Source organism: Antechinus flavipes, chromosome 1 (assembly GCF_016432865.1).
Source record: "Antechinus flavipes isolate AdamAnt ecotype Samford, QLD, Australia chromosome 1, AdamAnt_v2, whole genome shotgun sequence".
Lineage (NCBI taxonomy): Eukaryota > Metazoa > Chordata > Mammalia > Dasyuromorphia > Dasyuridae > Antechinus > Antechinus flavipes.
Genome location: NC_067398.1, coordinates 263661593 through 263687114, shown reverse-complemented (window position 1 = coordinate 263687114; position 25522 = coordinate 263661593). Strand labels below are relative to the sequence as shown.

Sequence of the window (25522 nt, the reverse complement as noted above, 5' to 3'; positions counted from 1 at the left end):
GTAATGAAAGAAAGAGAAGGGGGAATTGAAGAAATTGACCGTGTTCTTAGCGAATACGCCAGAAGGCAAATTTCGCGGCGAGTTGAGGTCTGTGTGAAACTCAAGCCTCCTCCTGTCTATAACTGATGCTTCCCACCTATATTTCCTCAGGTGGTTCGGTCCGACCTGGCCTACAGGACTAGACTCGAGGTCCGTATCGGCTTTACTGGGCTCCCGACTCTCCCTCCTCTCATCCCCCGCACTGTGGGTGGGGGGGCAGACGTGATGGACACAATGTGAGCGTAAGAGGTGAAGGTGGTCTACTCTGGGTGATGGAGAGCGCGGTTGGCTCGCTAGAGTTGGAGGCAGCGAGTGGGGAGGGAGCCGTGGCTTGGTGCCGCGTTGCTAGGATACGTGGTGGTGTGCCCTGCCCCTCCCCCTAAACCCCTTGTAGCCCCTGAGCTCGGGCTCACCCCCTTCAGAGTCTTGGCCGCCATTTTTCCGGGGCCATTTACCTGCATTGGTTTAATCCAACCGACCCCTGTTGTGAGGGTGGGGGCGGGGAGGCGGGGGTGTCTCACCCGGGGTCGGACCTCCAATTAGCTTCCTCTTTCTTTGCTTCGTAGATGCGGGACCGCGGGTTTTAGGGACACATGAGAAGTGACGTGAGCGGCTGCCCTCCGGGAGCTTCCACTCTACGAGAGGGGTCGTTACGTTGTGCATCAACACGGATGCTTTACCAGGCGGGGAGTGATGGGGGCGGGGGGGACGGGATGACCCAGGACTTGAAGGAGAGTGGGAATCACCCCGGAGCTGGGCTTCACAGGGAAAGAAGGAATTCAACTGGCAGGAGAATGGGGAGTGCATTTGTGTGGAATTTGGAAAGTATGTTTTCATTTCTGCCTCCTAGGAGGTCACAGGCTACTAGAGGGTGAAGAGGTCAGCGGAATAGATATAAACATAATTTAAAAGTATGAACACTCTTTAAGTATATTGAAAGATGGGGGAATGTTGAATCGTTTCAGTCGTGTAGACTGACACTATGACCCCATTTGGGTGTTCGTGGCAAAGATATTAAAATGATTTGCCATCCTTATCCAGTTCATTTGCAGAAGAAGAAACTGGGGTAAATAAGGTTAAGTGACTTGTCCAGGGTCACATAGGTAGTGTCCGATTTGAACTCGGGTCTTCCTGACCTCGTACAGTGCTCTGTTTTTGTTTTGGGAATAATGTAGAGTGAAGAATGAGAGGTGTATTAAAATTGGGAAGAATTTGTGAAGGGCACATCTAAATTAAGCCTTGTAGGGAGAGGGAATTCTACTGGCTGGAAAATGGGAATGCATCGTAATTACGTGGAATTTGGAAAGTACAATCTCAGTCCTGACTTAGAGGACCTCAGGTTATTGGGGATGGAAAGTGGGGAAGGCCCCACAATATACTTATTAAATATATTACAAGATAGAGAGGTAATGGGGACAGGAGTTGGTAGCTAGAGCTGGTAAGCTTTAAATCAAATCCTATTAAGGGTTTGATGGGTCACACCTGAATTGGGTGTTGAAGTGAGGGGGAGAGAATCCAGCTGGCTTGAGAATTACAATTGTGTGGAACTTGGAAAGTACACAGTCTTCACAGTCAAATCAAGTAGACAAGAAAGCATTTATCTAGCACCTTCATTGGGCTAAGCCCTGGGAATACAAAGAAAAGCACAGCACAGAACAAAACAACAAAAAAGTCCTTGTCAAGAAGATCATCTAACCAGAGAGATAATACACTAATAAGTACAAACAAAATAAATACTATACAATATAAATTGGAGATTATCTACTGAAGGAAGGATTAGGAAAGGCTTCTTGTAAGAAGGTGGTATTTTGGCTGAGACTTTAAAGAAGTCAGGGAAACCAGGAGAGATGAGAAAGGAAAGAATTCCAGGATTGGGGAAAAGCCAGTGAAAAATGCACAGAATAGGGAGATGGAGGAAGAAAACTACTATAACAAGATGAGTTGACTCTAGTAGTACATTAGGAAGATAACATAAATTGGAAAAGGGATGATGGGAAAGGAAGATTGCATTTGTGAAGAATAAGAAAATATTAAAATAGCCTAATTGAAAAATCATAGTACCCCTCAACTAGGATCCTATAATCTTAGTATTGTAAGAAGGACTTTGAAAATCATCCTGGCCAGGAATTCTTAACTTTTTTTGTTTCATGTACCCCTTTTGGCCATCAAGTGAAACTTAAGGAGTTCTTTTATATTTTAAAATGCATACTGAAAAAGATATAATACAAAGGAAACCAATTATATTGAAATAGTAATATCATTTTAAAGAACAGGTTAAATTCCTGTAAGCCATCATCTTTGAGGAAAATTAGATTATGAGAAGAGATGGAATTTGTACTACACAGAAAATGAAATAACTAAGATATTTTGACTACAGATCCAATATACTTTCCACAGGATGAGTACAGAAGAGGGCATAGATGTGAGGATTCAGGAGGTAAGACTGAACAGTATTTGGTAACTGATTGGAAATAGGAGTGAGAAAGGAAGAATTTTAGGTGACTCCCATCTTCCAAAGTTTAATTCTTCCAAGATGATTGGAAGAATGGTACTATACTAACAGAAATAGAAAAGTTTGTATTAAGAATAGTTTGGGAGAGAAAAGAGTTCAGTTTTCACCAAAGGGTTTGAGGGGACAAGGTGCAGCACATCCAAGAAGATATTCAGAAAGCATTTGTAAAGTGTGAGAGGTCAGGAGAATGATTAGGTTGGCTATTTTTTAGATGGTTTTGGTTAGAAACTTGAACTTGGTTCTCTTCCCCTTCGCAGCCATGATTTAGAGTTCCTAAGGAGCTGAAGCCAACCTACACTGAAATTCCATGCCTTCGTCCTATGGGCCTAGTCTAGGAATGACCATAGCATTATTTATTCCTAAGGCATAATAAATTTAACTCATCTGTCAACCAGACATTGGGAAGCCAGTGTTGTTTTGCTGATGTTGCCAATGACTTAATTTTTGATCCTAGCAAAAAATTTTTCTATCAAATTCTTCAAACCCTGTAGATTGAAAATAGTAATAGCAAAGTCAGGCTTTACCTATTTGTGGTGATATGATGAAATCTAATGGAATAATAGGAAAATCTACTTATACTCGTGTCTTGCTTCCTCACTATTCATTCCTTAACCCCTTGGCAAGCTGATTTCTAACCCTACTTTTGATTAGAATAATGTACTGTCCCTCTACATTGCCAACTTTTGGAATTCCCTTCAGACTTCAATCTGAGGGGCATTTCTTCTCCAAGGTATTACAATTTTTCTCTTAATTATAATTGATCTTCCTTTCACTGCCTCATATTTTGTATTTATTTATAATTTATTTTAAATTATATTATAATTGATTTTGTATTTACTTTCTATGTCTGTTACTTCCACTCCATAGAATGTTCCTTGAAGGCAGGAATTTTTTTTTTTTCTATGTATCCCCAATGTGTGGCTGTAAGCACTTACATATTTCTTCAGGGTAAACATAAGAGAGGGAAGATAGCAGAATCATTTTATTGAACAATTAAATGTAGACTCACAACCCGTAAGAACAGCATTGTCCTGTTAATATCACTTATAACAACACATACAGAATCCAGGTAGAATAGTTCTGTGGTTCCTGTGAATCAGCACACTTTTTCCTGTGGTGATTAATGGTCAGTTTGGATGTGGACTCCCTTGTCTTCATGTGTTAGGCAGAACTCACATAAAATGCATTTAGTAAATCAAAAGTGTTTGAAATCTATAAGCTAATTTAAGGCATCTCTTTGAAATGGCAGCAGCTGTGTAATAGCTAGCTGTATTAGAAAGTTGAGCTAAAAGTCCCAACTCTAGTAATATTTTTATTTCATACTACATTTTACTAGACAAATCACTGCAAATGAAGGAATTACATTGGTGTTTATACTTCCCATCTATGTTTCCTAGATTTTACAGAATGCATTTCTTAATGTGACCAGTATTATGTGCTGTTTATTCAAAGTACCTTTTTGTGGTTCTAAGCAAATGGATTTGATCTTTAATTTTGGCCTAGCTGTCATCTGGTTGTAGCTGGTTCCCTCCCTCTTCTATTCAGGATAACTTTTTACACCTGACTACTGTTCCTTTATGTAGGTTGTTTTAGCTAGCTTTTTCTTTCCTGTTATGTCTTCTTATGGAAATTAACTATTTCATTTTATTTTCAATCTGGGACCTAGGTTCTGTTTTAACTTTAAAAAGTTTTTCTGAGAATATCAGCTACTGTCATGGTTACAGTAGCCTAATTGAAGAACTCCCCAGTACATGCATGGTTTTGTGTGGTAGACATTTGAACTTGGCACATTTATTTGTTATGGTTGAGATGTATATTTTGAGAAAATTCCCAGATAATAATTGTCCCATTCCTACTTTTGTTGTAGAGAACTGTTGTAAAGGATGTCATTTTTTTTTTTGAAGTAGAAAAGCAAATAAGACTTGTTTTTTTTTTTTTTATTTTACATTATGTTTCCAACATTTACATCTTCTGTTTGTCTTTTGCATATTCCTATATACACATATGACAGCAATAGTGGCTTAACATGGATACTATCCTTTTTGCCATTATTTGTAAAGAATACAACACTAAATTTCTTTTTAATTTATGATAACTAAGATCTATCTGCAGCAATAAATAAAAAGTCCAGTCCCAAAGGTAGGGGAGAAGAGAAGTATAGTTGGCAAACATCGGGGCTTCTTAAACTATTTCCACCAGAGACCCTTTTTCTCCTGAGAAATTTGTAACTCTGGGCATATTGTATAAAAAACAGGGATACAAATCAAACATTTACTGATAATAATTTTTCAACCCCTACACTCAGTTACTAGACCCCATGTGGAGTAGTGATCCATAGTTTAAGAAGCTTTGGCATACATTCTGGAGAACAGTTTGGAAGTATGCCCAAAGGACTATAAAACTGCATCCCTATTGATCCATGCCACTATTGGCCTTATATCCCAGAGATCATAAAAGAGGGAAAGGAACCCACATGTGCAAAAATGTTTGTGGCAGCCCTTTTTGTAATAGCAAGGACCTGGAAACAGTATATATCCAGCAGTTGGAGAATGGCTGAATAAGTTATGGTACATTAATGTTATGGAATATGATTGTTCTGTAAGAAACGATCAGCAGAGTGATTTCAGAGAACCTGGAGAGACTTACATGAGCTGATGCTAAGTGAAATGAGCAGAACCAGGAGATCATTGTGTATATAGTTAACAGCAAGATTGTGTAATGATCAACTATGACAGACTGAGCTCTTCTCAGCAATGCAGTGGCCCAAAAACAATTCTAATAGACTTTGGATGGAAAATGCCATCTACATCCAAAGAGAGAGCTGTGGAGACTGAATGCTGATCGAAGTATGCTATCTTCACCTTTTTTTAATTGTTTTTATTTTCTTGTGATCTTTTCCTTTTTGTTCTGACTTTTTTCCCCCAATATGACTCATATGGAAATATGTTAAAAGAAAATAAACTCTTAGAAAACAGCCCCTCCCCCTCCTCAAAAAAAGCAGCTTTGACATAGATTAATAAAATTCATTGCTTTTTCTGTGCATATATTTGAGAGTGTGTGTGTATGTGTGCGTGGACTGAAATTTATATATCTCTGTTCACCAGAAAGAAGGGAGCAGCATAAATTTGGAAAAGGGAATGCATAAAGATGAATGAGAAGAAAGAAAGAAAAAATGAAAAAGGAAGCATGGTGATAAATTTGGTGTTGGCAAATAGTATATTTTCAAAAAGAATTTGAAATTGTGGTGTGTAGATAAACAGGGTGTCTTGAGAATTAAATTTACATACTTTGAAGAACAATAGAATTCTATGGAATTAATGATCAAGTTAAAACAGCTTTGAGATATCTTGGTAATGTCTCCTAACAATAAATTCACCAGCAGGCAACAGATTCTTTTTTCCCTTAATAAGAGTTAGAGAAACTTCAGATAAACTACTTCCAGCAGTTCCTTAAAATTGTGAAGAAAGGGAGCAATTAAGACACAGGGAGTCAATAAAACTTTTAATTTGATATTTTAATTTTGTGAAGGTTTACAGCATTGTTAAAATTAAACACATTTACCCTTGAACCATGGGTGCTATAAGTTGACCAGATAGCTCAAAAGATTATCTTTCAAAAGAAACAATTCAAGTCACACTTTTCTATACATTTATATTTGGTTCTAAATAATGCATATTATATAATAATTAAATTCTAAAGATAGTGTTTTTTATTTAAATTGCCAATGAGTAAGCATTAAGCACAAAATGCCACATGCTGCTAGTTATATCATAGTTAATTTTTAATATGTTGGACCTTCTAATGAAAACTATTAACACAATACTGAATCTACAGCTCTTTATTCTGGGTCCCCATGTCCATGAAAGGCATAAGGATTAATCAGTAGTTAAAATATTTTGATCATTCCTGATAGTTAAGATTCCACAATCGCCAGTCAGGAATATCCTGTGATACAAATGTAATTGGCCAGCTAGTACTAATTATTATTTAAAATTTTTTGAAGATGTGCTTTTCTGAGTTTTCTTTATAGTACCAATTTGTCATTTTACTGCAAAAGATCCAAAAAAACTAGGGATATGACAGGGTACAGAGCCTCTCAAGAAATTACTTTTATGTAGTGTATCATTTTGGAAGCCTTTCCTGGCTTTAATTTTAGTCCTTATTCATTACTCAAAATGTCATATGTAAACTTATCAGTTATATGTTGTATGCCTCAGTGGGATGTAAATTTCTCTGCTGCAATTTTTATCGTTTTGCTTTTTAACCTTATTGCCTAGCACAATACGTAGGTGCTTAATAAACTTTTTGGGTTTTATTTTTGTTTTAATTTAGACAAGTTTTCATGGTGAAGTCTATGCTTTTTTTCCCAAGATATTCAAAATCTTTTAGAACAAATTAGATAGAATTTGACTTCATGATAGTTTTGTCATAAATAACTAGGGGAGGCAGGGTGAGGGAAATCTCATCTTAGAGAGTTCACAAGAGTCCTTCATTTATAATTGTGAAGCTGCTGCTTAATTTTTTTTTCCCATCTAATAAACTATCAAAGAATCATCTTTTTATTCATCTGGAATTAGGAAGCAGTTAATTATTCTTTTATTGTGATTGACTTTGGCTTTTTTTAATTTTCTTGGTAGTATCCTATCTAGTAGAGCACCTTAGGAGAGCTTGTACTTGGAATTCTGGCATTCCTGAGATCAAAGTCATGCTTCTGTAAATCTCATCACTTAGAGGAATTTTTCCTCTCTGTAGTTAGGACCAAGTTATTCATGCCAGCAGGCCTTTTTTTTTTTTTTTTTAATATTTTTGTTATTCTGAACTTAACAGTAATATTTTCAAAATACAGAGAACAGAAAAGAGGTTCATATGTAAATCCTCAAATATAACTGCTTGTTTTTTAAGTAATAAATTACATTCAGTAGTTACAAAGCTGTGTTTTTTTTCCTTCTCTTTCTATTCCTTTAAAAAAGTTTCATTGACGCCTTTTTTTCTTGGGGTTCAATATCATTAGTCTCCATTCCCCCTCTTGTCAAATAAGCATAATCAAGTAAAACAAATCCACATGTTGGCAGTATCTGAAAATATACATCATATATAGCTCCTTTAGTCCATTACCTCTCTGGCAAGAGATAGAAAGCATCCGCAGTTATTGTGGGAATCCGCCTGGTTCAATTGCATTGATCAAAGTTACTAAGTCTTTCAATTATTTTTCTTTATGATAAGGTGGCCATTGTGTAATTGTTCTCTAGAGGTATAGTGAATGCCTGGAGTCAAGATTACCTGAGTTTAAATGTAGTTTCAGACACTTACCTGTGTAAGATATTTAACCTCTCTATGCCTCAGTTTCCTCATCTGTAGATGGGGAAAATATTACCTATCACACAGGATTGTTGTGAGGATCAAATAATATTTCTAAAAGCACTTGAACATCTAGCACATAAGTGCTACATAAATCTTTTCCCTAGCTATTGTTTTACCAAACACTTCATCAGTTCATACAAGTCTTCTCAGATTTTTCTGAATCGTTTTTCTTTTGTCATTTCTTACAGCACACTCATATTCTAACACATTCTTATACCATAATTCACTCAGCCATTCCACAGTTAATAGACATCTTCTTAGTTTTCAATTCTTTGCTACAACTAGATAGATATTTGCAAAACAATCTATACAGTAAGTTTCTCTGATAAAGTTCTCATAAGGTCTATAAGGATGTTTCAAAATTAAAAGAATTAACAGCCATTCCCCCAAAGATAAATTGTATAAGGAAGTGAACATCCAGTTTTCAAGAGAAGAAACTCTTGTATTTCTTGGGTCTTAAGAAAAATTCTTCAAATTCGTACTACTTAGAGAAATGTAAATTTAAGCAATTCTGGAATCCCACTTTACACTTTACACCCATCAGATTGACAAAGATAATCGAAGAAAAAGTCCAAAATGAGGAGCAGCAGGAAAAGTTGCATTGATGCTCTCTTGATGGAGCTGTGAATTGATCCAATCATTCTGAAAAGCAATATAGAATTTTGCCTAAAAATTTTTTGAGTCAATAGTGATCCAGTCAATAGTGATGGCCCTGTAAAAGAAATCATTTTATTTGCAAACATTTTAATAGCAGTTCTTTGTGGTGTCAAAACACTAGAAACTTAAGTGGGATGAAGGAAGTGGGGAATCCTGCTCCATTGGTAATTGAACAAATTGTAGTATATGAAGCTAATAGAATATTCTTGTGCTATAAGAAATGGGAAGGAAAAGATGGTTTCAAAAAAGATCTGGAAAGATTTGTATGAACTAATGCATAACGGTTTATAATTTCAGCATCGTAAAAATCAACAGTTATGAAAAACATGTATTACATGATTAACCTTAATTCCAGAGAACTGATTTTTTTTAAAAAAAGACAGAGGACTACCATACAGAATAAGAAATGTATTATGGATGTGGCCAATGTGGGGTTTTTGTCTTGTCTGTGCTTATATGATTCAAGAATACTGTATTTTCCCCGCTTTTTTACTGGGTGTGGGAGGTGAGAGGAAAGAAAATGTTTGATAATTAGAAGAAAAACTTAAGAGAATTTTGTATGTCTGAGAAGCCTTTATGTTATTTATCTAGAGGTATAGGTCTAGTAGTCATATCACTGGGTCAGAGTATGTACAGTGTAATAACTTTTGGCATATAGTTCCAGATTACTTTCCGTAATGATTCAGTCACTTCATACCTGCATCTGTAGTACATTAGCATGCTTACCCTTCAAAATAGCTTCTTCAACTATTATTTCCTTTTTTGGCTGTTTTGCCAATCTGATAGATATGAACTAGAACACATTTTGCCTAACTCTGGTGATTTGATAATTTTCTTTTTACATGGCAATTGATAACTTGGATTTCTTCCTTTAAAAAATACTTCTTTATACTCTTTGAAAATTTTAGCTGTTAGGAATTGCACTTGTTTTTATTAGAGATCCAGATAGATAAACCTGTTCTTCAAGATAAATAGAAAACTGATGTATATATCAATTCAGCATATCAACATTATTATAAATATATCAGTATAGCAATTCATGAGTATTGGGCCTTTATCAGAGACTCTACTACAACATTTTTTCATAATTGTTTTCCTTTTTAATCGCACTGATTTTGTTTATGCAAAATCTTTTCAGTTTGATGTAATCTAAAATTTTCATTTTATGTCTTGGAATCTTCTCCATCCCTTGTTTGGTCAAAAACCCATCCCTTATGTGTATTTGTAAAAGATATCTACTTTCCTGCTCCTTTAAATTTTTTAACATGACCTTTTAGGTCTAGGTTATGCATCTATTTGGCACTTGTTGTGGTATATGCTGTGAGATATTGATTTAAACCTAATTTCTGTGAGGCAGTTTTCCAGTTTTTACTGTATGTTATGTCCTTTTCACCCCAAGATTTGGGATCTTTGGGTTTATTGAACACTGCATTCATTTGCTTCTAGATCTTGTGTACCATTCTGTTTCACTGATTCACTTTTCTGTTTTTTTTAAGCAATACTGGGTAGTTTTGATATCTTATGCTTTGTAATATAATTTGAAATCTGGTATTACTAGGTCCCCTTCCTTCCCATTTTCAAAAAATGGTATATTTTCCATGACATTCTTGATTCTTTGTTCCTCTAGGAATCTCTTGGTTACCTCTGGGTATTTTATTGGTAGAGTTTCAGTAATGATACTTATGCAAGCTTAGATTAAATATTAGTTATGCAAGCTTAAATACTAGTTATATTTGATTTTACTTGTAAATATTTATATTTGCTTATATATATTTATATATACAGATATACAAATACTTGATATCTACTTTTACAGAAGTTCCATGAGTATTATTGGCCACATCAGAAATTCTGTTTCCATAAGAATCTTTCTCCAGTGATTAATGCTCAAAGGATATGAAAAGACATTTCTCAAGGGAAGAAACAAGCTATCTATGGTAAATTTTTTTTGATGATCCAAATCACAAATGAAGAAATGCAAATTAAAGCCACTCTGAAGTTTGATCTCACACCCATCAAATTGGCAGAGATGACAAAAATGGAAAATGACAATGTCCGAAAGACTGTAGTTAAATAAGCACACAATGCACTCACCATTGGTGGATCTGTGAAATGGTCTAGTCATTCTGAAAAGCAGTTTGGGACATGTCCAGAAGTTAATGTGCATGTACTTTGATCCAGAGTTACCATTACCAAGCCTTTACCCCCAAAGAGATAAAAGAAAGAAAGAAAAATTTATATATATATATATATATGTGTGTGTGTGTGTGTGTGTGTGTGTGTGTGTGTGTGTGTGTGTATAATATTTCTAGCAACTCTTTTTGTAGTGGCAAAAACAAAACAAAAGCTCGGAAACTAAGCAGAAAGGGGTTGAGGGGAGATTGTCTACACAAGTTATGGTCTATAAATATAATAGAGTATAGTTATGCACCAATCATTATGTTAGACATTAGACAAAAATGAAATTTTCCCAGGGGAGACAATGTGTAATGGCCCAGTAATCCACATCTTTTTTTTTTTTTTTTTTTTTTTTTAAAGGATGCACTCCTGACTCTTAACAATGTTTACTGTGCCATATTTCCAATACTTAACATAGTGCCTGGCACATAGTAAGTGCTGAATAAATGCTTTTTTTACTTGTTGGTTTGACTTTGTTGACATTTTCAAAGTATATCCAAGGTAACTTGATGGGTATGAGTACATTCTAGACATCCCATATAAAAACATTAGAATAGGAGATGGAATATTGTATACAAGGAACAGCAAGAAGGGAGGAAGAAGTGTAATAAGGTGTGTTAAGCCTGCAGGGAGAGATTGGAGCCAGATTGTGAATGATTCTAAATACTATAGGAGTATATAGTTAATCTTTAAAAAATAAAAAAGAACTCATGGGAGTTTATTGAATGGGGAGATGACATTAAATCTATACTTTTGGAACATTTCTTTGGCACCTGTATGGAAGATGGAGAGAAGAGGCAAAAGATTTAAGGCCGGGAAGCCAGTTAGATTATTGTAGTTACTAAGAACTATAATAAGGAGAGTCTGCCTTACTTTGTGCAAACAGCTGTAGAAAGTGCTTAGTTTGATAAACATGAATTTGTTTACTGTTCTAGAGATAATCTAGTAGAATAGTAGTTCCAAACTTTTTGAGTATGAAGAATCTTTTTAAAACTAAAGTTTTATGAATTCTTGCATGATATTGGTTTTATGATTAGTATTCATTGGTTGAGAAGATCTTTAATGACAAAAGGCTGCTTTGAATTTAGGAACTTAATTTGTATTGCATTAATCACAATAACATCTATAAAGAATACTCCAGAAGTTTTAATGCAATCTTTTAAGCTTTAGTAACTGCATTAAGAGTCTTGGGACATTGTGTACTTTCTAAAATAGGTGTTCACCTGTCAACATATAAATTCTCCAGTTTTTATAATGCATTATTTAATGAGTTAAATACCTTATAGAATCTTTTCAACTACTTAAGGGCAGTTAGGAACCAGGGTAGTAAGAAAAAAGTAAGAAAAAAAGTAATAGAATTCCTCCAATTCATCATCAACATAGCTGTCATGTGGATATGCTTAAAAGTAATAAGAAAAATAAGATTTGTGCACAAGTTTGTCATTTCTTAAATTTTGAAATAAGCATAACAGGCAATAGAAAGTGAAACATAATAGGCATGGATTATACAAAGGGCTAGAGGAATTTACAGAAAGAGATGTCCTTTTGGTTGTTTGGGGATGAGGCAGGGTATTGTGATAATTATGATATGAGAAACACCATACATGACAACTCCTTATGCTGTTCCCTTGAATATTCCAAATTTATTCCAAACTTGACAAACAGCTAAAGGAGCAATGGTGATTTTTGCTTTTATAGAGATGCTATCCAGTGCTTTTGAGTTTCTGTTGCTCACTTTCTGAAAAAACAAAGGTAACGACATATGGTTAGGACATGAGAATAAGCGTCAGCATTCCTGGCTTCTAATCCTGGCTCTTTGATAGACTCATTCTGTGGGACTGAGTAAGCAGAGGTATTGATTCACAACCTGCAAAATTTATGTAGGTATCCCTACCTTTGCTAATGCAGGTTAGCACTTTCTCTACAACTTATATTCTTTGGAAGTTGCCTAAAGCACTGAGAAGTTCTGGGGCTTGCATAAGATCATAAGCCAGTGATGTCAGAAGTAGGACTTGAACCCTGGTCTTCCTGGCTCTTAGGTCACTTCCTGAACTAGTATAAGCAGAGATACCTCTCACAAGTTTAGTAACGACAACTAAAATGTATTCGTTATGTGCTAGAGCTCTTGAGACATGAGCTTTTCCCCAAATAATTGGGTGAATGCAAAATCTGATCTCATGCTGAGGCCATAAAATAGGGATTGAACTTAATATTACCAGTGATCCTTTTGACTCAGGACAAGCATATTATTCTCTCATGGCCTTCTTCCCTATGCAGTCATACACACACACATCAATGGTTTTTTTTTTTTTTTAATATTAAATAAACACATCTTTATAAGAAACTTTTAAAATAGCTCTAAATATCATCTGTTAGTATTACTATAAATACCCTAGATATTTGGTGAAGTTTGACTTTATTTCAACCATCCAGACTTTCTCATTACCATGCCAGTATGTCATGCAGTTAGGGAAGTTTTGTCTTTTAATCATGGAGAGAGATGAAGCAATCATTAAGCCAGTTACACACTCCTTATGTTGTACACGAACTGACTCATACCTTTTCATATGAAACCTTGGAGTTTTGGGAGAGCCAGAAGCTCAGAAACCAGTTTCCTTACAAGGGGAAAAAAAAGTGACATCATCTTTTCTGAATTTGATTTGCAATTGTGGGAACACAAATTATAAAGTTGCCTCCTGGTACTCCTACCCATTCCCTCTGCCCCCAAATAATCTTAAATATTTTGAGTGGAACATCAGGGATTTTAGAGACTTTGAGTATCTGTGTGTAACAGGGTGTTTGCCTATTTACAGTATAAAACTTTTAAAATGTTGAAATTAACTGGTTAAATATGGTTTATACCATGGAAGATTTAACAACTCTAGAAAGGTTACTGTAGTCAGACTCTATAGAAAGCCTAAAGAATCATTCTTGAAGTCTTGCCTAGAATAAGTCTCTTTAAGAAGAATTTTTGTAGCAAGTATCCTTTGAATTAAAAGTTTGAATTAAAATCTTTATTTTTCCAGCTCAAATATGCTTTCTTTGATATACAAAATTTTTGTACCCTCCGTTCCACCTCAGCTATCAGATTTTCAGGTATTAAGCTTCTTCATGTGTTAAAAATGGGTCATTCTTTCTAACAGAAGTGATCAGTCTACTTTACAATCCTGATGATCCTGTTTAGGGAGGATTGGAGACATCACAGGAAGAACTCAGAGATAGTGTGATAAGTGCTATTCCTAGACCTGCAGCTTATTTATTGCATCTCTGTTTCTTGATCTAATGGAGTGTACATTTGTTAGAGGAGACCTAGTTTAGAAAAACCCTCTATTACCTGAAATCTAAATTGGAATCTTCCAATAGCTGGAATTTTTTTTTTTTAAAGAGCTCTGCTTTATAGATATAGAATCAGATGCTGAGAACATAAACTCAAAGAAATTTTGCCCAATATTTGCCATATTTCCTCTCCTGCCCACCAAAATAAAGATTCTAATGTGGCCTAACTCTTTAGGTTAACATACTTTCATTCCTTTTTCATTCCTATTTCCTATATACAAAATATTTAAAAAGAAAAATTAATATTAAAGATAAAGACCCTGTAGGAGACTTAGTCATTAAAAAAAGTTTTATTTGTGCTCACTAATTATTTGGGGAGAAAGTAAACTAATGTTAAGAAAAACTTTTTTAGAAGAGTTGTCATGCTTAAAAGGTTAACTTTTCATTAACAAATTCAATTATCCAGTGCATCCATAGCCCCAAGTATTAAGTTAAAGAAGGTTTTATTTAGTTGTGACCCACCAGGAAATATATTGTGGAATACAAATGTGACTCTCAAACAGCTGTTCCCCAAAGAGTTTGTTTCCAACTTGGAAAGTAGGCTAGCGTTGCTCAGCCTCTTACTATTTTATAGGCTTAACCTAAAGTAAAAATGTTTAGGAGATTACTGGTATTCTCTATTCTCCAATTTTGGGTAACTTTACCATGCAAATCTGTTTAGAAAGAGCAATTATTTCTAGGTTAATTAAAGAGCTTGTGAAAAATGTACATCTGCCTGGCTGCCTACTATCAAACTGAATTTTTACTCAAAATTTCCCTTTTCTGTTTTGATGGTTCTGAAGATGACAACAGCAACTCGACAAGAAGTTCTCAGCCTGTATCGCAGGATTTTCAGGCTTGCAAGGAAGTGGCATGCAGCATCGGGGCAGGTAGAAGACACCATCAGAGAAAAGCAGTACATTATAAATGAAGCCAGAATGTTGTTCCAGAAAAACAAAAATGTAAGTGGGATCCCCTGAGATTTCTCAAGGAACTAAGCAGTTACTTGTGGTTATTTTCTTCATGTCTTCATTCCTGAAAATAAAGAGGAGGAGGGATTGATTTTCCAGGATAGGGGAGTAAGGCCAAAACCATAGTCTCACTTCTGATTTTGTTGTTTAGTCATTTGTCAGTCACTTCCTGCCCTTTGTGACTCCATTTGGAGTTTTCTTGGCAAAGGTACAGGAATAGTTTGCCATTTCTTTATCCAGCTCATTTTATAGATGAGGAAATGAAGACAAACAGGGTGAAGTGACTTGTTCAGGATCACATAGTTGGCTTAGACACACAGTCTGAGGTTGACTATGAACTCAGAAAGAAGAGTTCTTGACTCAGACCCAGCGCTCTATTCACTGCACCACCTGGCTGCCCTCTGCTGTAGTGGAGAGGGACTTTTGACAGGACTTAGGTTATAAATTACCTGATGTGGCTTCTGTAGGGAAGAACTTTACTTTTTCTAGCATTTTACTTGCCTTCAGAATAACTCACTTGAGACCTATCATCAGGCCAGACGATAGGAATTTTTAGTGGAACTCATCTAAATTATAAAATCTTAAAAGGTAGGGACTGTGACCTTACACTCTTCTGATCTTCCAGTCCTCAGTACTTAGCTTCTAGGTGCTTAATTAAGGATTATTGAATGAATGAATTCTAAAATTCCACCAATAGGCCTAACCAGGTGTAGGCCAGAGGAGGTGGCACAGGAGTAGGGCAAAGGTTAAGAGCTTGGATAATCTTTATAAGGTACATTCAAACTGGCTCAGTCTTTACCAGTCTACCCAGACAGGCACTGAACAAGCACCCAGGAGTTGTATCCAAGGGGTTTGATTTAATTTTTTCTTTCAAAAGTTTAGGTGTCTATTATATCACAGTAGATGTTAGGTATTGAAGATACAAAGACCAAACCAAAACTGTGCCAGCCTTCAGAGAGCAGCACTTGTGTCTTAGGGGAGAGGTTCCTTAATATAGATATGTACATAGAAAGGGCCAGGCAAAATATATACAAATTAGCTTCCAAAGAGAAGGATCAGGATTCATTTCCTGTGGGAGCTTTGAAAGAAATTAGGCACAGGCAATGAGTAGTACATACAAGCTGGGGAATAAAGACATGCATGCAGGAGTTGGCAAGTGTATTGATAGCAAGTAAATTTGTGACAAAAACATAAAATGCATAAAGGAATGTAGCACTGAGCAAATCTGAAAAGGCTGACTAAAGGCCACATTTTAAAGAGCTTTAAATCTTAAAGAGAAGATAATGTATTTTATTGTAAATACAAGAGAGCCACTGGAGTTTCTTGAGCTGAAGAGTGATATAATCAGACCTGTGCTTTGGAGATATCAATTTGAGAACTGTGAATAAGATATTGAAGAAAGCCAAGGCTGAAATAAGGATAACATTTAAAAAGCTGGTGAGGTAATGAGGATAATAAACTAGAGAAAAATGAATAAATAATAAGAGATATTAAAAAAAGTATAATCAACAAGACTTGACACCTCTTTTGATGATGGAGGTAAGGGAAAGGAAAGAATGAAGGGTGATTCTGAAGTTGCAAACTCAGGTAACTGGAAGGATGGTAGAACCCATTACAGAAATAGAAACATTAAGAAAAGGGAAAAGAAAAGATGAGTTCATCTTTAACTTGTTAATATGCATAGATATCCAGGTTGAAGACCCCATTGGTTATACGGGTTTGAATGTATGGATATGGAAGTTATCTGCATGATGATAACTTACGAAACCTAAAAAGAATCTGTGAAAACTTCTAAAATCCAAAGAGAAAGAGTGAAAAGAACTCTTGGATACCTCCACACTCAAGCTGTTGCATAGACGATAATCCTGCAAAGAAGATGGAAAAAGAGGATCAGATAGTAGAAAGAGAATAAGAAGAGAGTAGTGTCATAAAAACCCCGAGAGGAGACTGTGTCCTAAGGAGAGAAAATAATTCTCAGCATCTCATGCTGTAGAAAGAGCCATTAAATTAAATAATTAGATCATAGGTGACCTTGGAGAGAATAGTTTACAGGATCATAAGTAGTAATGAACAGGACTTCAATTAGTCCTAATCCAGGATTCTTTTTTTAAGACCCAGCAAGGTTAAATGATTTGTCCAGGTAGTGCAAAGGTAAGAAAATGTCAGAATCAGTATTTGAACCCAGATTCTCCAACTCCAATTTCAGTACTCTTTCTGCTGCACAATGTAAGTAGTGACATTAGAAGTCAGATTGCAGGAGTAAAAGTGAGGAAAGTAAAAACAATAAAATTTTTTCTGGAAATTTGACTATGAGAGAAAGGAGGAAAAAAAAAAAAAAAGGGAAAGAGTTGAGTGGATGGTAGTATCAGGTTAAGAATTTTTGGGGTAACTAAGCATGTTTGTAAGTAGTAGCAAAGGAACAAGTAGATAGAGAGGAAAATTAGAAAGAGAAATCACAAAACAATTCTTTTAACCTCACATACAGGAAATTAATGAAGTGGGCAAAAGATGAAAATTATGTTGAAGGGACAAAGGGAAGACAGATGTACTAGTATCCACTTGATATGGGTGCAAAGCAGTTTAGCCATTCAAAGAATGATAATAAAACTTCTATTATTGATGCACAGTGAAATTACAGAAATAGAAACATTAAGAAAAGGGAAAAGAAAAGATGAGTTCATCTTTAACTTGTTAATATGCATAGATATCCAGGTTGAAGACCCCATTGGTTATACGGGTTTGAATGTATGGATATGGAAGTTATCTGCATGATGATAACTTACGAAACCTAAAAAGAATCTGTGAAAACTTCTAAAATCCAAAGAGAAAGAGTGAAAAGAACTCTTGGATACCTCCACACTCAAGCTGTTGCATAGACGATAATCCTGCAAAGAAGATGGAAAAAGAGGATCAGATAGTAGAAAGAGAATAAGAAGAGAGTAGTGTCATAAAAACCCCGAGAGGAGACTGTGTCCTAAGGAGAGAAAATAATTCTCAGCATCTCATGCTGTAGAAAGAGCCATTAAATTAAATAATTAGATCATAGGTGACCTTGGAGAGAATAGTTTACAGGATCATAAGTAGTAATGAACAGGACTTCAATTAGTCCTAATCCAGGATTCTTTTTTTAAGACCCAGCAAGGTTAAATGATTTGTCCAGGTAGTGCAAAGGTAAGAAAATGTCAGAATCAGTATTTGAACCCAGATTCTCCAACTCCAATTTCAGTACTCTTTCTGCTGCACAATGTAAGTAGTGACATTAGAAGTCAGATTGCAGGAGTAAAAGTGAGGAAAGTAAAAACAATAAAATTTTTTCTGGAAATTTGACTATGAGAGAAAGGAGGAAAAAAAAGGGAAAGAGTTGAGTGGATGGTAGTATCAGGTTAAGAATTTTTGGGGTAACTAAGCATGTTTGTAAGTAGTAGCAAAGGAACAAGTAGATAGAGAGGAAAATTAGAAAGAGAAATCACAAAACAATTCTTTTAACCTCACATACAGGAAATTAATGAAGTGGGCAAAAGATGAAAATTATGTTGAAGGGACAAAGGGAAGACAGATGTACTAGTATCCACTTGATATGGGTGCAAAGCAGTTTAGCCATTCAAAGAATGATAATAAAACTTCTATTATTGATGCACAGTGAAATCACAGAACCAGGAAAACATGACATAAGGAGAACAAACAGTGCGAAAAGAATAAAATGAAACTGAAAGATACACAATTTTATTAAGCATCATCCTGGAAAAAGAGTTAGAAAATATACCTCTATCCTTCACTTTATTGCTGAGATGGGAATTCCATACCATCACTGTGGCTTTATCAACTGTTTTTTTTTTCCTTTAAAATATTTTTGTAATAAGAGATGACTTGTTGGATTGTAATTATCTGTGTATGTTTTATGCCCCTTATTAACCAGTAAGCACCAGAGGGGCAGAGGCTTTTTATTCTTTCACCCACCAAGTCAAGGCTTGTCTCCCATGTTTTCTTATTTCCCTTATGTGGCCAGCAAGGGTAAGGTCTCTTCACCAGGCTACTGTATCAGCTTCCTAACCTGCTACCCTCTTTGGACCTTCTCCAATTCATCATCAACATAGCTGTCACGTGGATATGCTCAAAACATAGGTTTGACCATATCACTTCACTGTTCAGAAAACTTCAGGGGCTTCCAGTTGCCTCTTAAATAAAATATAAATGATAGTTTGTTATATAAAGCCATTCACTGTCTGTCTCTAACTTTCTTTTCATGCTAATTTCACAATATTCCCCTCAACATAATCCAGCAAACTGATCTACATAATGTTCCCTAGAAAATGTCATTCAATATCCTTCCTCCATTCCTTTACAAAGCTTATCACCCATAACTGAAGTATTCTCACTTCTGCCTTGACCATATAAAAAGCTTACATACCATTATTTCAAGAAATTATGAATGGAAATTTCCAAGATCCATTAGAACCAGAGGATAAAGTAAAGATCGAAAGAATCTACTGATCACCTCCTGGAAGAAATCCTCAAATGAGAACTACCAGAAATGAACCTGTAGTACAAATTCAGAACTTTTAGCCAAAGAAAAAAATTTGCAAACTATCTAAAAAAAAAGTTCACATACTAAAAGGCCATAAAGTTCACACAAGACTTAGCAGTTATCACCATAAAGGAGAAGAGGACTTTGAATATTTTTCAGAAGGCAAAATAGGATTATAATAAAGAATAAACTACATGGAAAAGTTGAGTGCAGTCTTACAGAAGAAAATGATGGATCTTTAATGAACTAAGAGTATTTCCAAGGATTCCTGATGGAAAGATCAGAACTTAGTAGATAACTCTGAATTGCAAACATAGCTAGAAAGGAAAATTAAATACATTTGGGCATTTGGAAGGCATCATATGAAGAGGAAGGATTTATGTTCTGATGAGAGGGAAGGAAAAAAACATATCCTCCTTTAGGTCATAGAGGGAGTTTAAATTAGACAAAAGACCTGATAATTTTAGAATTTGGCCATCTCAAGGAGAAAAAAAAAAGGAAAGGAAAAATAGAGGAAGGAAAGGGGTTGAATTTTCAAACAGACAAATAGGGACTATGATAAAAAGAAAAACTTATAATTTGAACTATCCAAAAATAGAATGGCATTCCTCATGAGATAGTAGGTTCCTCTCACTGGAGTTCTTTAAGCAAAACTGGATGTTCTTTTCTCAGATTATAGAGAGATTGTTAGAATTGGATGGGTAAGCCTCCTTTTCAAATGAGATTCTGTGATTCTTTGTCTCCCATCAATATATTTCTTCTTTTAATTCTTTTGGTACATAAAGCTATAATGTATTCTTGATTACATTATATTGATTACATATTAACTTAAGATATTCTCCAAGTTCACATATGTAAGTCTTACCTTTCCAGTTCTTCCTATAATTTGTGAAAAAATTTTCATTGTGTCATAGATTTCATTTTCAGATTTCTTTCATGAAGTCACTAGTGGATTCTTGCTATTTTCACTTTACCTCTCTATCTAATTGACCTGAGTGGTCTCCATTTATGATTTTTTAAAATATGGCATCTAAGATTTTTTTTTAATGCAATCTTCTGGCCATTCCTTATTGTATCAAGGAAAAGTATTAATCCTTAGCATTTAAAGCCCTCTGTAATCTGATTTCACTATACTTTCTAGCCTTATTTTATTTCACTCCCTTTCATAAACTATATTTTAGCTGAAATGGATTTCTTTTCGGACTCAACATCCTATCTTTCTTCTTTGAAATAGACATCCCATCATGCCTGAAAGTCATTGTTTTAATTTCTGCCTTTCAAAATCCTTTTTCTTCTTCTTTCAAGCCTTTATTCAGATTTTTTCAGAGTACCCTGTATTGTCTTTTTTCCCCCCTTCCAACCTACTAACTACATGTATCCCCTTTCAGAAGAACACAAGCTTATGAAGGACAGAGCCTAGCTAAGTCCTTTATATTTCTATTATATTTTCTTGCATATAGTATATACTTAATAGTTGTTTGAATTAATTAAATATAAACTCCTTCAGGCAGAAACTTTGATACCTTAATATTTTTTCCCTACATAGCACCTATAATATGCTTTTTAACATTATTGGTGTTAATAAAGGTTTAAATCACATTTATTAAATTGAATAATATCAATTACAGTAGAGTCATTATTGAGTTATTGAAAAAGTTTAGGTTTTAAGTTGTTTATAAATTAATCCTAGTTAAAGTTAAGTTTTAAGTTTACTTTTGCATTTTCAGGAAGTGGGTTTTTTTTGGAGTGGGATTTGACCCAGGTTGGATTGGCCCAAGGAGTCACTGATCTGATGAACTATTAATTAGGAGAAAGAATCAAGTCTTTTTTTAACATCATGGAATTCTTTTTACAATTATTTATGAGATAGATTTACTATCATTACCCCCCGCCATCCCCCTCACTCCTTTCACTCATATGAGAAGAATTGCTGTTTCTCCCTATGAAAACTTTCTAGTTCAAAGACTTTTCATGAAGTGCAAAAATCTCAAGGGAGAAATGAGAATTTTGCAATTTGTTACTAAAATTTAGTAACAATTTTAGTAATTTTTTTTTTTTTTGATGTCACAATAACAGCTTCTCATAAAGGAGAAACTGAGTACCTGCTTTTTTGCCTTTGCCTTTGTGCTTCAAAAGAGGAAGAAAGCCAAGTTTTTATTCTGGGGGAATCAGTTGCTAGTTTCAAAAATGTCACTCTTCTCAGAACTTGTCTTCCACTTGTCCTGTTAGAACCAGAGCAAAAGAAGACCTTTGGAATATCCAAGACAGACTTGGGACACAGACCATATAATAACTCTGAAGTTTCTTTAGTGAACTGATTATAACTTGAATTTTTTTTTCAGAGTCTTAGTGTAAATTTTGAGTAAGCACCATAATATTGGCCCCCTTTCCTATTTAGTTTTATGTTTTTAAAACATCACTATCTTCCCTAAAATTGAAATGGCTTTGTTGACCACATATAGACCATTTTTGGAATTTGAAAGGTCCCTTTTTCAAGCCTTCAAACTAGAATGCTGGAGATTGGATGGGCAGAAATTGGATGCTGGGCAGAAATAATTTACTTTCTGATTATTCTCAGGTAGTATTTCTTTTTTTATTATTATTTTATTATATTATATTATTATATTAATTAATTATAATTTATATATATTAATATATAATTGTATTAAATATTATTATTATTTTAAATAGCATTTTATTTTGCCAAACACATGTAAAGATAATTTTCAACACTGATTTTTGTAAGACATCATGTTGCAAATTTTTCTCCCTCCTTTCCTGATCTCCCTCCTCCCCAAGACACAAGCAATCTGATGTAGGTTAAACATGTGCGATCCTTTTAAGCTTTTAAGCACATTTGTCATATTGTGCAAGAAAAATCAGACCAAAAGGAAAAAAATCATGAAAAAGAAAAAGCAAACAAACAAGACAAAAAAAGGTAAAAATACTATGCTTTGCTCCACATTCAATTTCTATAGTTCTCTCTCTAGATTTTCCATCCTATCAAATTTGTGTTGAATCACTACATTGAGAAAAGTCAAGTCCATTGGTTCTCACATAACCTTGTTGTTACTGTGTATATTGTACTCTTGGTTCTACTAACTTTACTCAGTATTAGTTCATGTAAGTCTTTCCAGGCTTTTCTGAAATCAGCCTGTTTATCATTTTTTATAGAATAATAATATTTCATTACATTCATATACCATAACTTATTCAGCCATTCCTTACCTAATGGGCATCCACTCAATTTCCAATTTCAGGTAGGATTTCTAAAGCAACCCAAACTGAGATCATGGTGTTACTTTAGAATTCAATCAGCATAGTAAAATTTAAGCCTTACCATTATCAACATTGAATTTATTAGTTGCATCAGTGAGGAAATTCTTTTTTTTTTAATAGGCAAGTACTTTAGCATTAGAATACCTAACTAACACTTTTTTTTAATCTCATTTTCCCATTCCAACAGCTTACAGATTCAGAATTAATCAAACAATGTATAGATGAATGCACAGCAAGAATTGAAATAGGATTGCATTATCAAATCCCATATCCAAGACCAGTAAGTCTCAATCCAATCTCCAAATGTTGGTACTTATCCATTATATCACCCAAACCTGGTAATTTCTGAGCTTTCACATTCATGTAACTGGTGATTTCTGGGATGCATGATAATTACTGCAAAGGCAGTTAACACAGATCTGGGGGTTTTTAACTGTGCCTTGAACTCTTTTGACAGGCTAGTAAAAACTATGGACCCCTTTTCAAAATGTCTCATATTCATTTTTTTTAAAATGTTAAATTTCAATTAGAAGTTGATGGAAATTAAGATATATTTTTCTTCTTGTTCAAATTCACTGACTTTCTGAAATCTCTATTTGAGGGTTCATTAGGTCTATGGACCTCTACTTTAGAACCTCTATTCTAGATTGAGATTGTCTATTCAGAAACTGGGGGAAGGAGAGGGAAGAAGAGGATCTGCAGAATGTTTTGGAAGTGAAGTAGTATTACTACTACCCTCTTAAAAAGTTTCTTTATATTTTCCTTTGTTTATCCAATGGTGAGGAATCTAGCTTACCACACTACTGTTTTTAAGAAAGGCAAAACACCATCCTTTGCTTTTCACTCTGACACGTGTGTTTTATCTTTATACAGATTCACCTGCCTCCAATGGCCCTTACTCCCCTACAAAGTCGTGGACTTCAGAGCCAGGAGAAGCTAAGGAAACTGTCCAAACCATTATATCTCAAGTCTCACAATGAAGTTTCTTAATCAAAGAAATAGATTCTCTATGTGAATTGAACTCTGAGCCAGGCAGTGCCTGAACACAAAATTAGATGATAAATTTTTTCTCCTTGATTTAAGTCCAGTCAGAGAAAGGAATGACAAAAAAATATAGTTTTTGCTATAATTTCTCTTAAACACTCAAAGATTTGGGTTATCACTCTCGTAACACTAATTTATATGTTCTTAAATTAATACCAATGTGTTGCCACTAGGATAGGACTATGTTAATTCCCAAAGGTCATTCCTAATTATGATTTTAGTAATATTTTAGATGAAAGCATGAGCATAGCAAGAATTGGGTTTAAATTTAAATTTTAAATATTAAATTTTTTTTTAGGAAATAAGCTGCAGAGTACTTAACTACTATAGAAAATATCATAGTATATCAGAAAAATTTTGGGGAGAAAGGAAATAACCCAGCTTTTCAGAAATTGGATATAGTTTATTTAATTCTGTTTGTTAAATGTATACAGTATACAAAGCAAATTCTGATACATTTAACTTATAATTCTGACCTCAAAAGCCATACTGCAAACTCATAATAGGTAAAAGTAATCACTTTCTAAATGACAACAAAATTGGAATCTCAAAAGCAGAAGAATATGTGTATAAATTACAAAGTTAGGCTGATTTTAAATTATATGCAAATAGGAAAAGGAAAATCTAGATCAAAAGGAGAAAGGACTGTGCCTTTGTGATAAGCCAAGGGAAAAATCCTTGAGAGTCACTATACATCACTTTTGTGTTCAAAGATAATTTTCTTTTGTGTTCAAAGATAATTTTCTTTTGTGTTCAAAGATAATTAAAATCTTTAGTAAAAAATGATCAATTTTTGTTTTTATTATTTGTACTTATTCCCAAAATTGCTTTGCAACAGGTATAGTCTGTTGAATTTAATTAGGTAACAGAAAGAGTGCTACATTTGGAGTTAAGAAGCTTTCCAATTAGTTTAGGGCTGCCTGACTCATATGGCAGCAAACCTTCATTATCCTAATTTTGAAAATAAAAGAGTATCCGCACAGATGAGGATTATCATGAAATATAAGTAAAGGAGGAGAAGAAAGGAGAAAAACAAATTCATTCTCTAGTGCTTTTAAGATTATAAAGCCTTTTCTTCACAGAGGTGGGTGATGACCCAGTGATAGAGCATTGGACCTGGAGTCAAGGAAGACCCAAGGTTGAATTTGTCTCTAGGACTGACTAGGCGAGTCACTTAACTTTTCTGGGACTCAGCTTCTTCATTTTCAACATGACAGGGTTTAGTGCAGGCTCTTTGTGTCTTTTCCAGCTCTAAATTCATGGTCAGAATCATCTGCTGATAGTTGTAGAATAGACCCTAGTTTTTCACTAAACTAATCTGTAACCTCTTAATTCACCATGGTTTTGGGAGAGCATGTTACTCCTTTGCTTTATGGATACACATACAATGATATTGAATTTTAAGCAACCTACATTTTCAGATTTTCTTAAAAGACAAAAATTATTCATTAACCCTTGTGACTTTAGGAAAGTAAAAACTCCTCTTCCTTTCTCTCTCCTTTTACTTTTGACTGCAGGACTGGACTTTGTGCTTATTTTAGCGATTTTAATATAATTCCAAAATTTAGCAAATCCCTAATAACCTATATTTGTACTATTTGCTTTAAAGTATAAAAAACTTCTTAGAACTAGCTCTTTGAA

At 34.6% G+C, this 25522-nt stretch overlaps 1 protein-coding gene across 7 annotated transcripts; it reads left to right on the top strand.

The window, feature by feature from the left end:
• The first annotated feature begins 3 nt into the window (after positions 1–3).
• Positions 4–24667, top strand: LYRM1 (LYR motif containing 1). Of its 7 annotated transcripts, none has more exons than XM_052001419.1 (5): positions 182–275; positions 10386–10506; positions 14866–15024; positions 23025–23117; positions 23711–24667. In XM_052001419.1, the coding sequence occupies exons 2-5, from the start codon at positions 10453–10455 to the stop codon at positions 23825–23827; spliced, it is 423 nt and encodes a 140-aa protein (XP_051857379.1). In that variant the 5' UTR covers positions 182–275; positions 10386–10452; the 3' UTR covers positions 23828–24667. The 7 variants fall into 7 exon arrangements, with proteins under 7 accessions (XP_051857404.1, XP_051857379.1, XP_051857387.1 ...); XM_052001413.1 differs by having other exon boundaries at positions 196–288; XM_052001451.1 differs by lacking the exon at positions 182–275 and adding an exon at positions 11108–11178 and having other exon boundaries at positions 10488–10506.
• Positions 24668–25522: the final 855 nt, after the last annotated feature.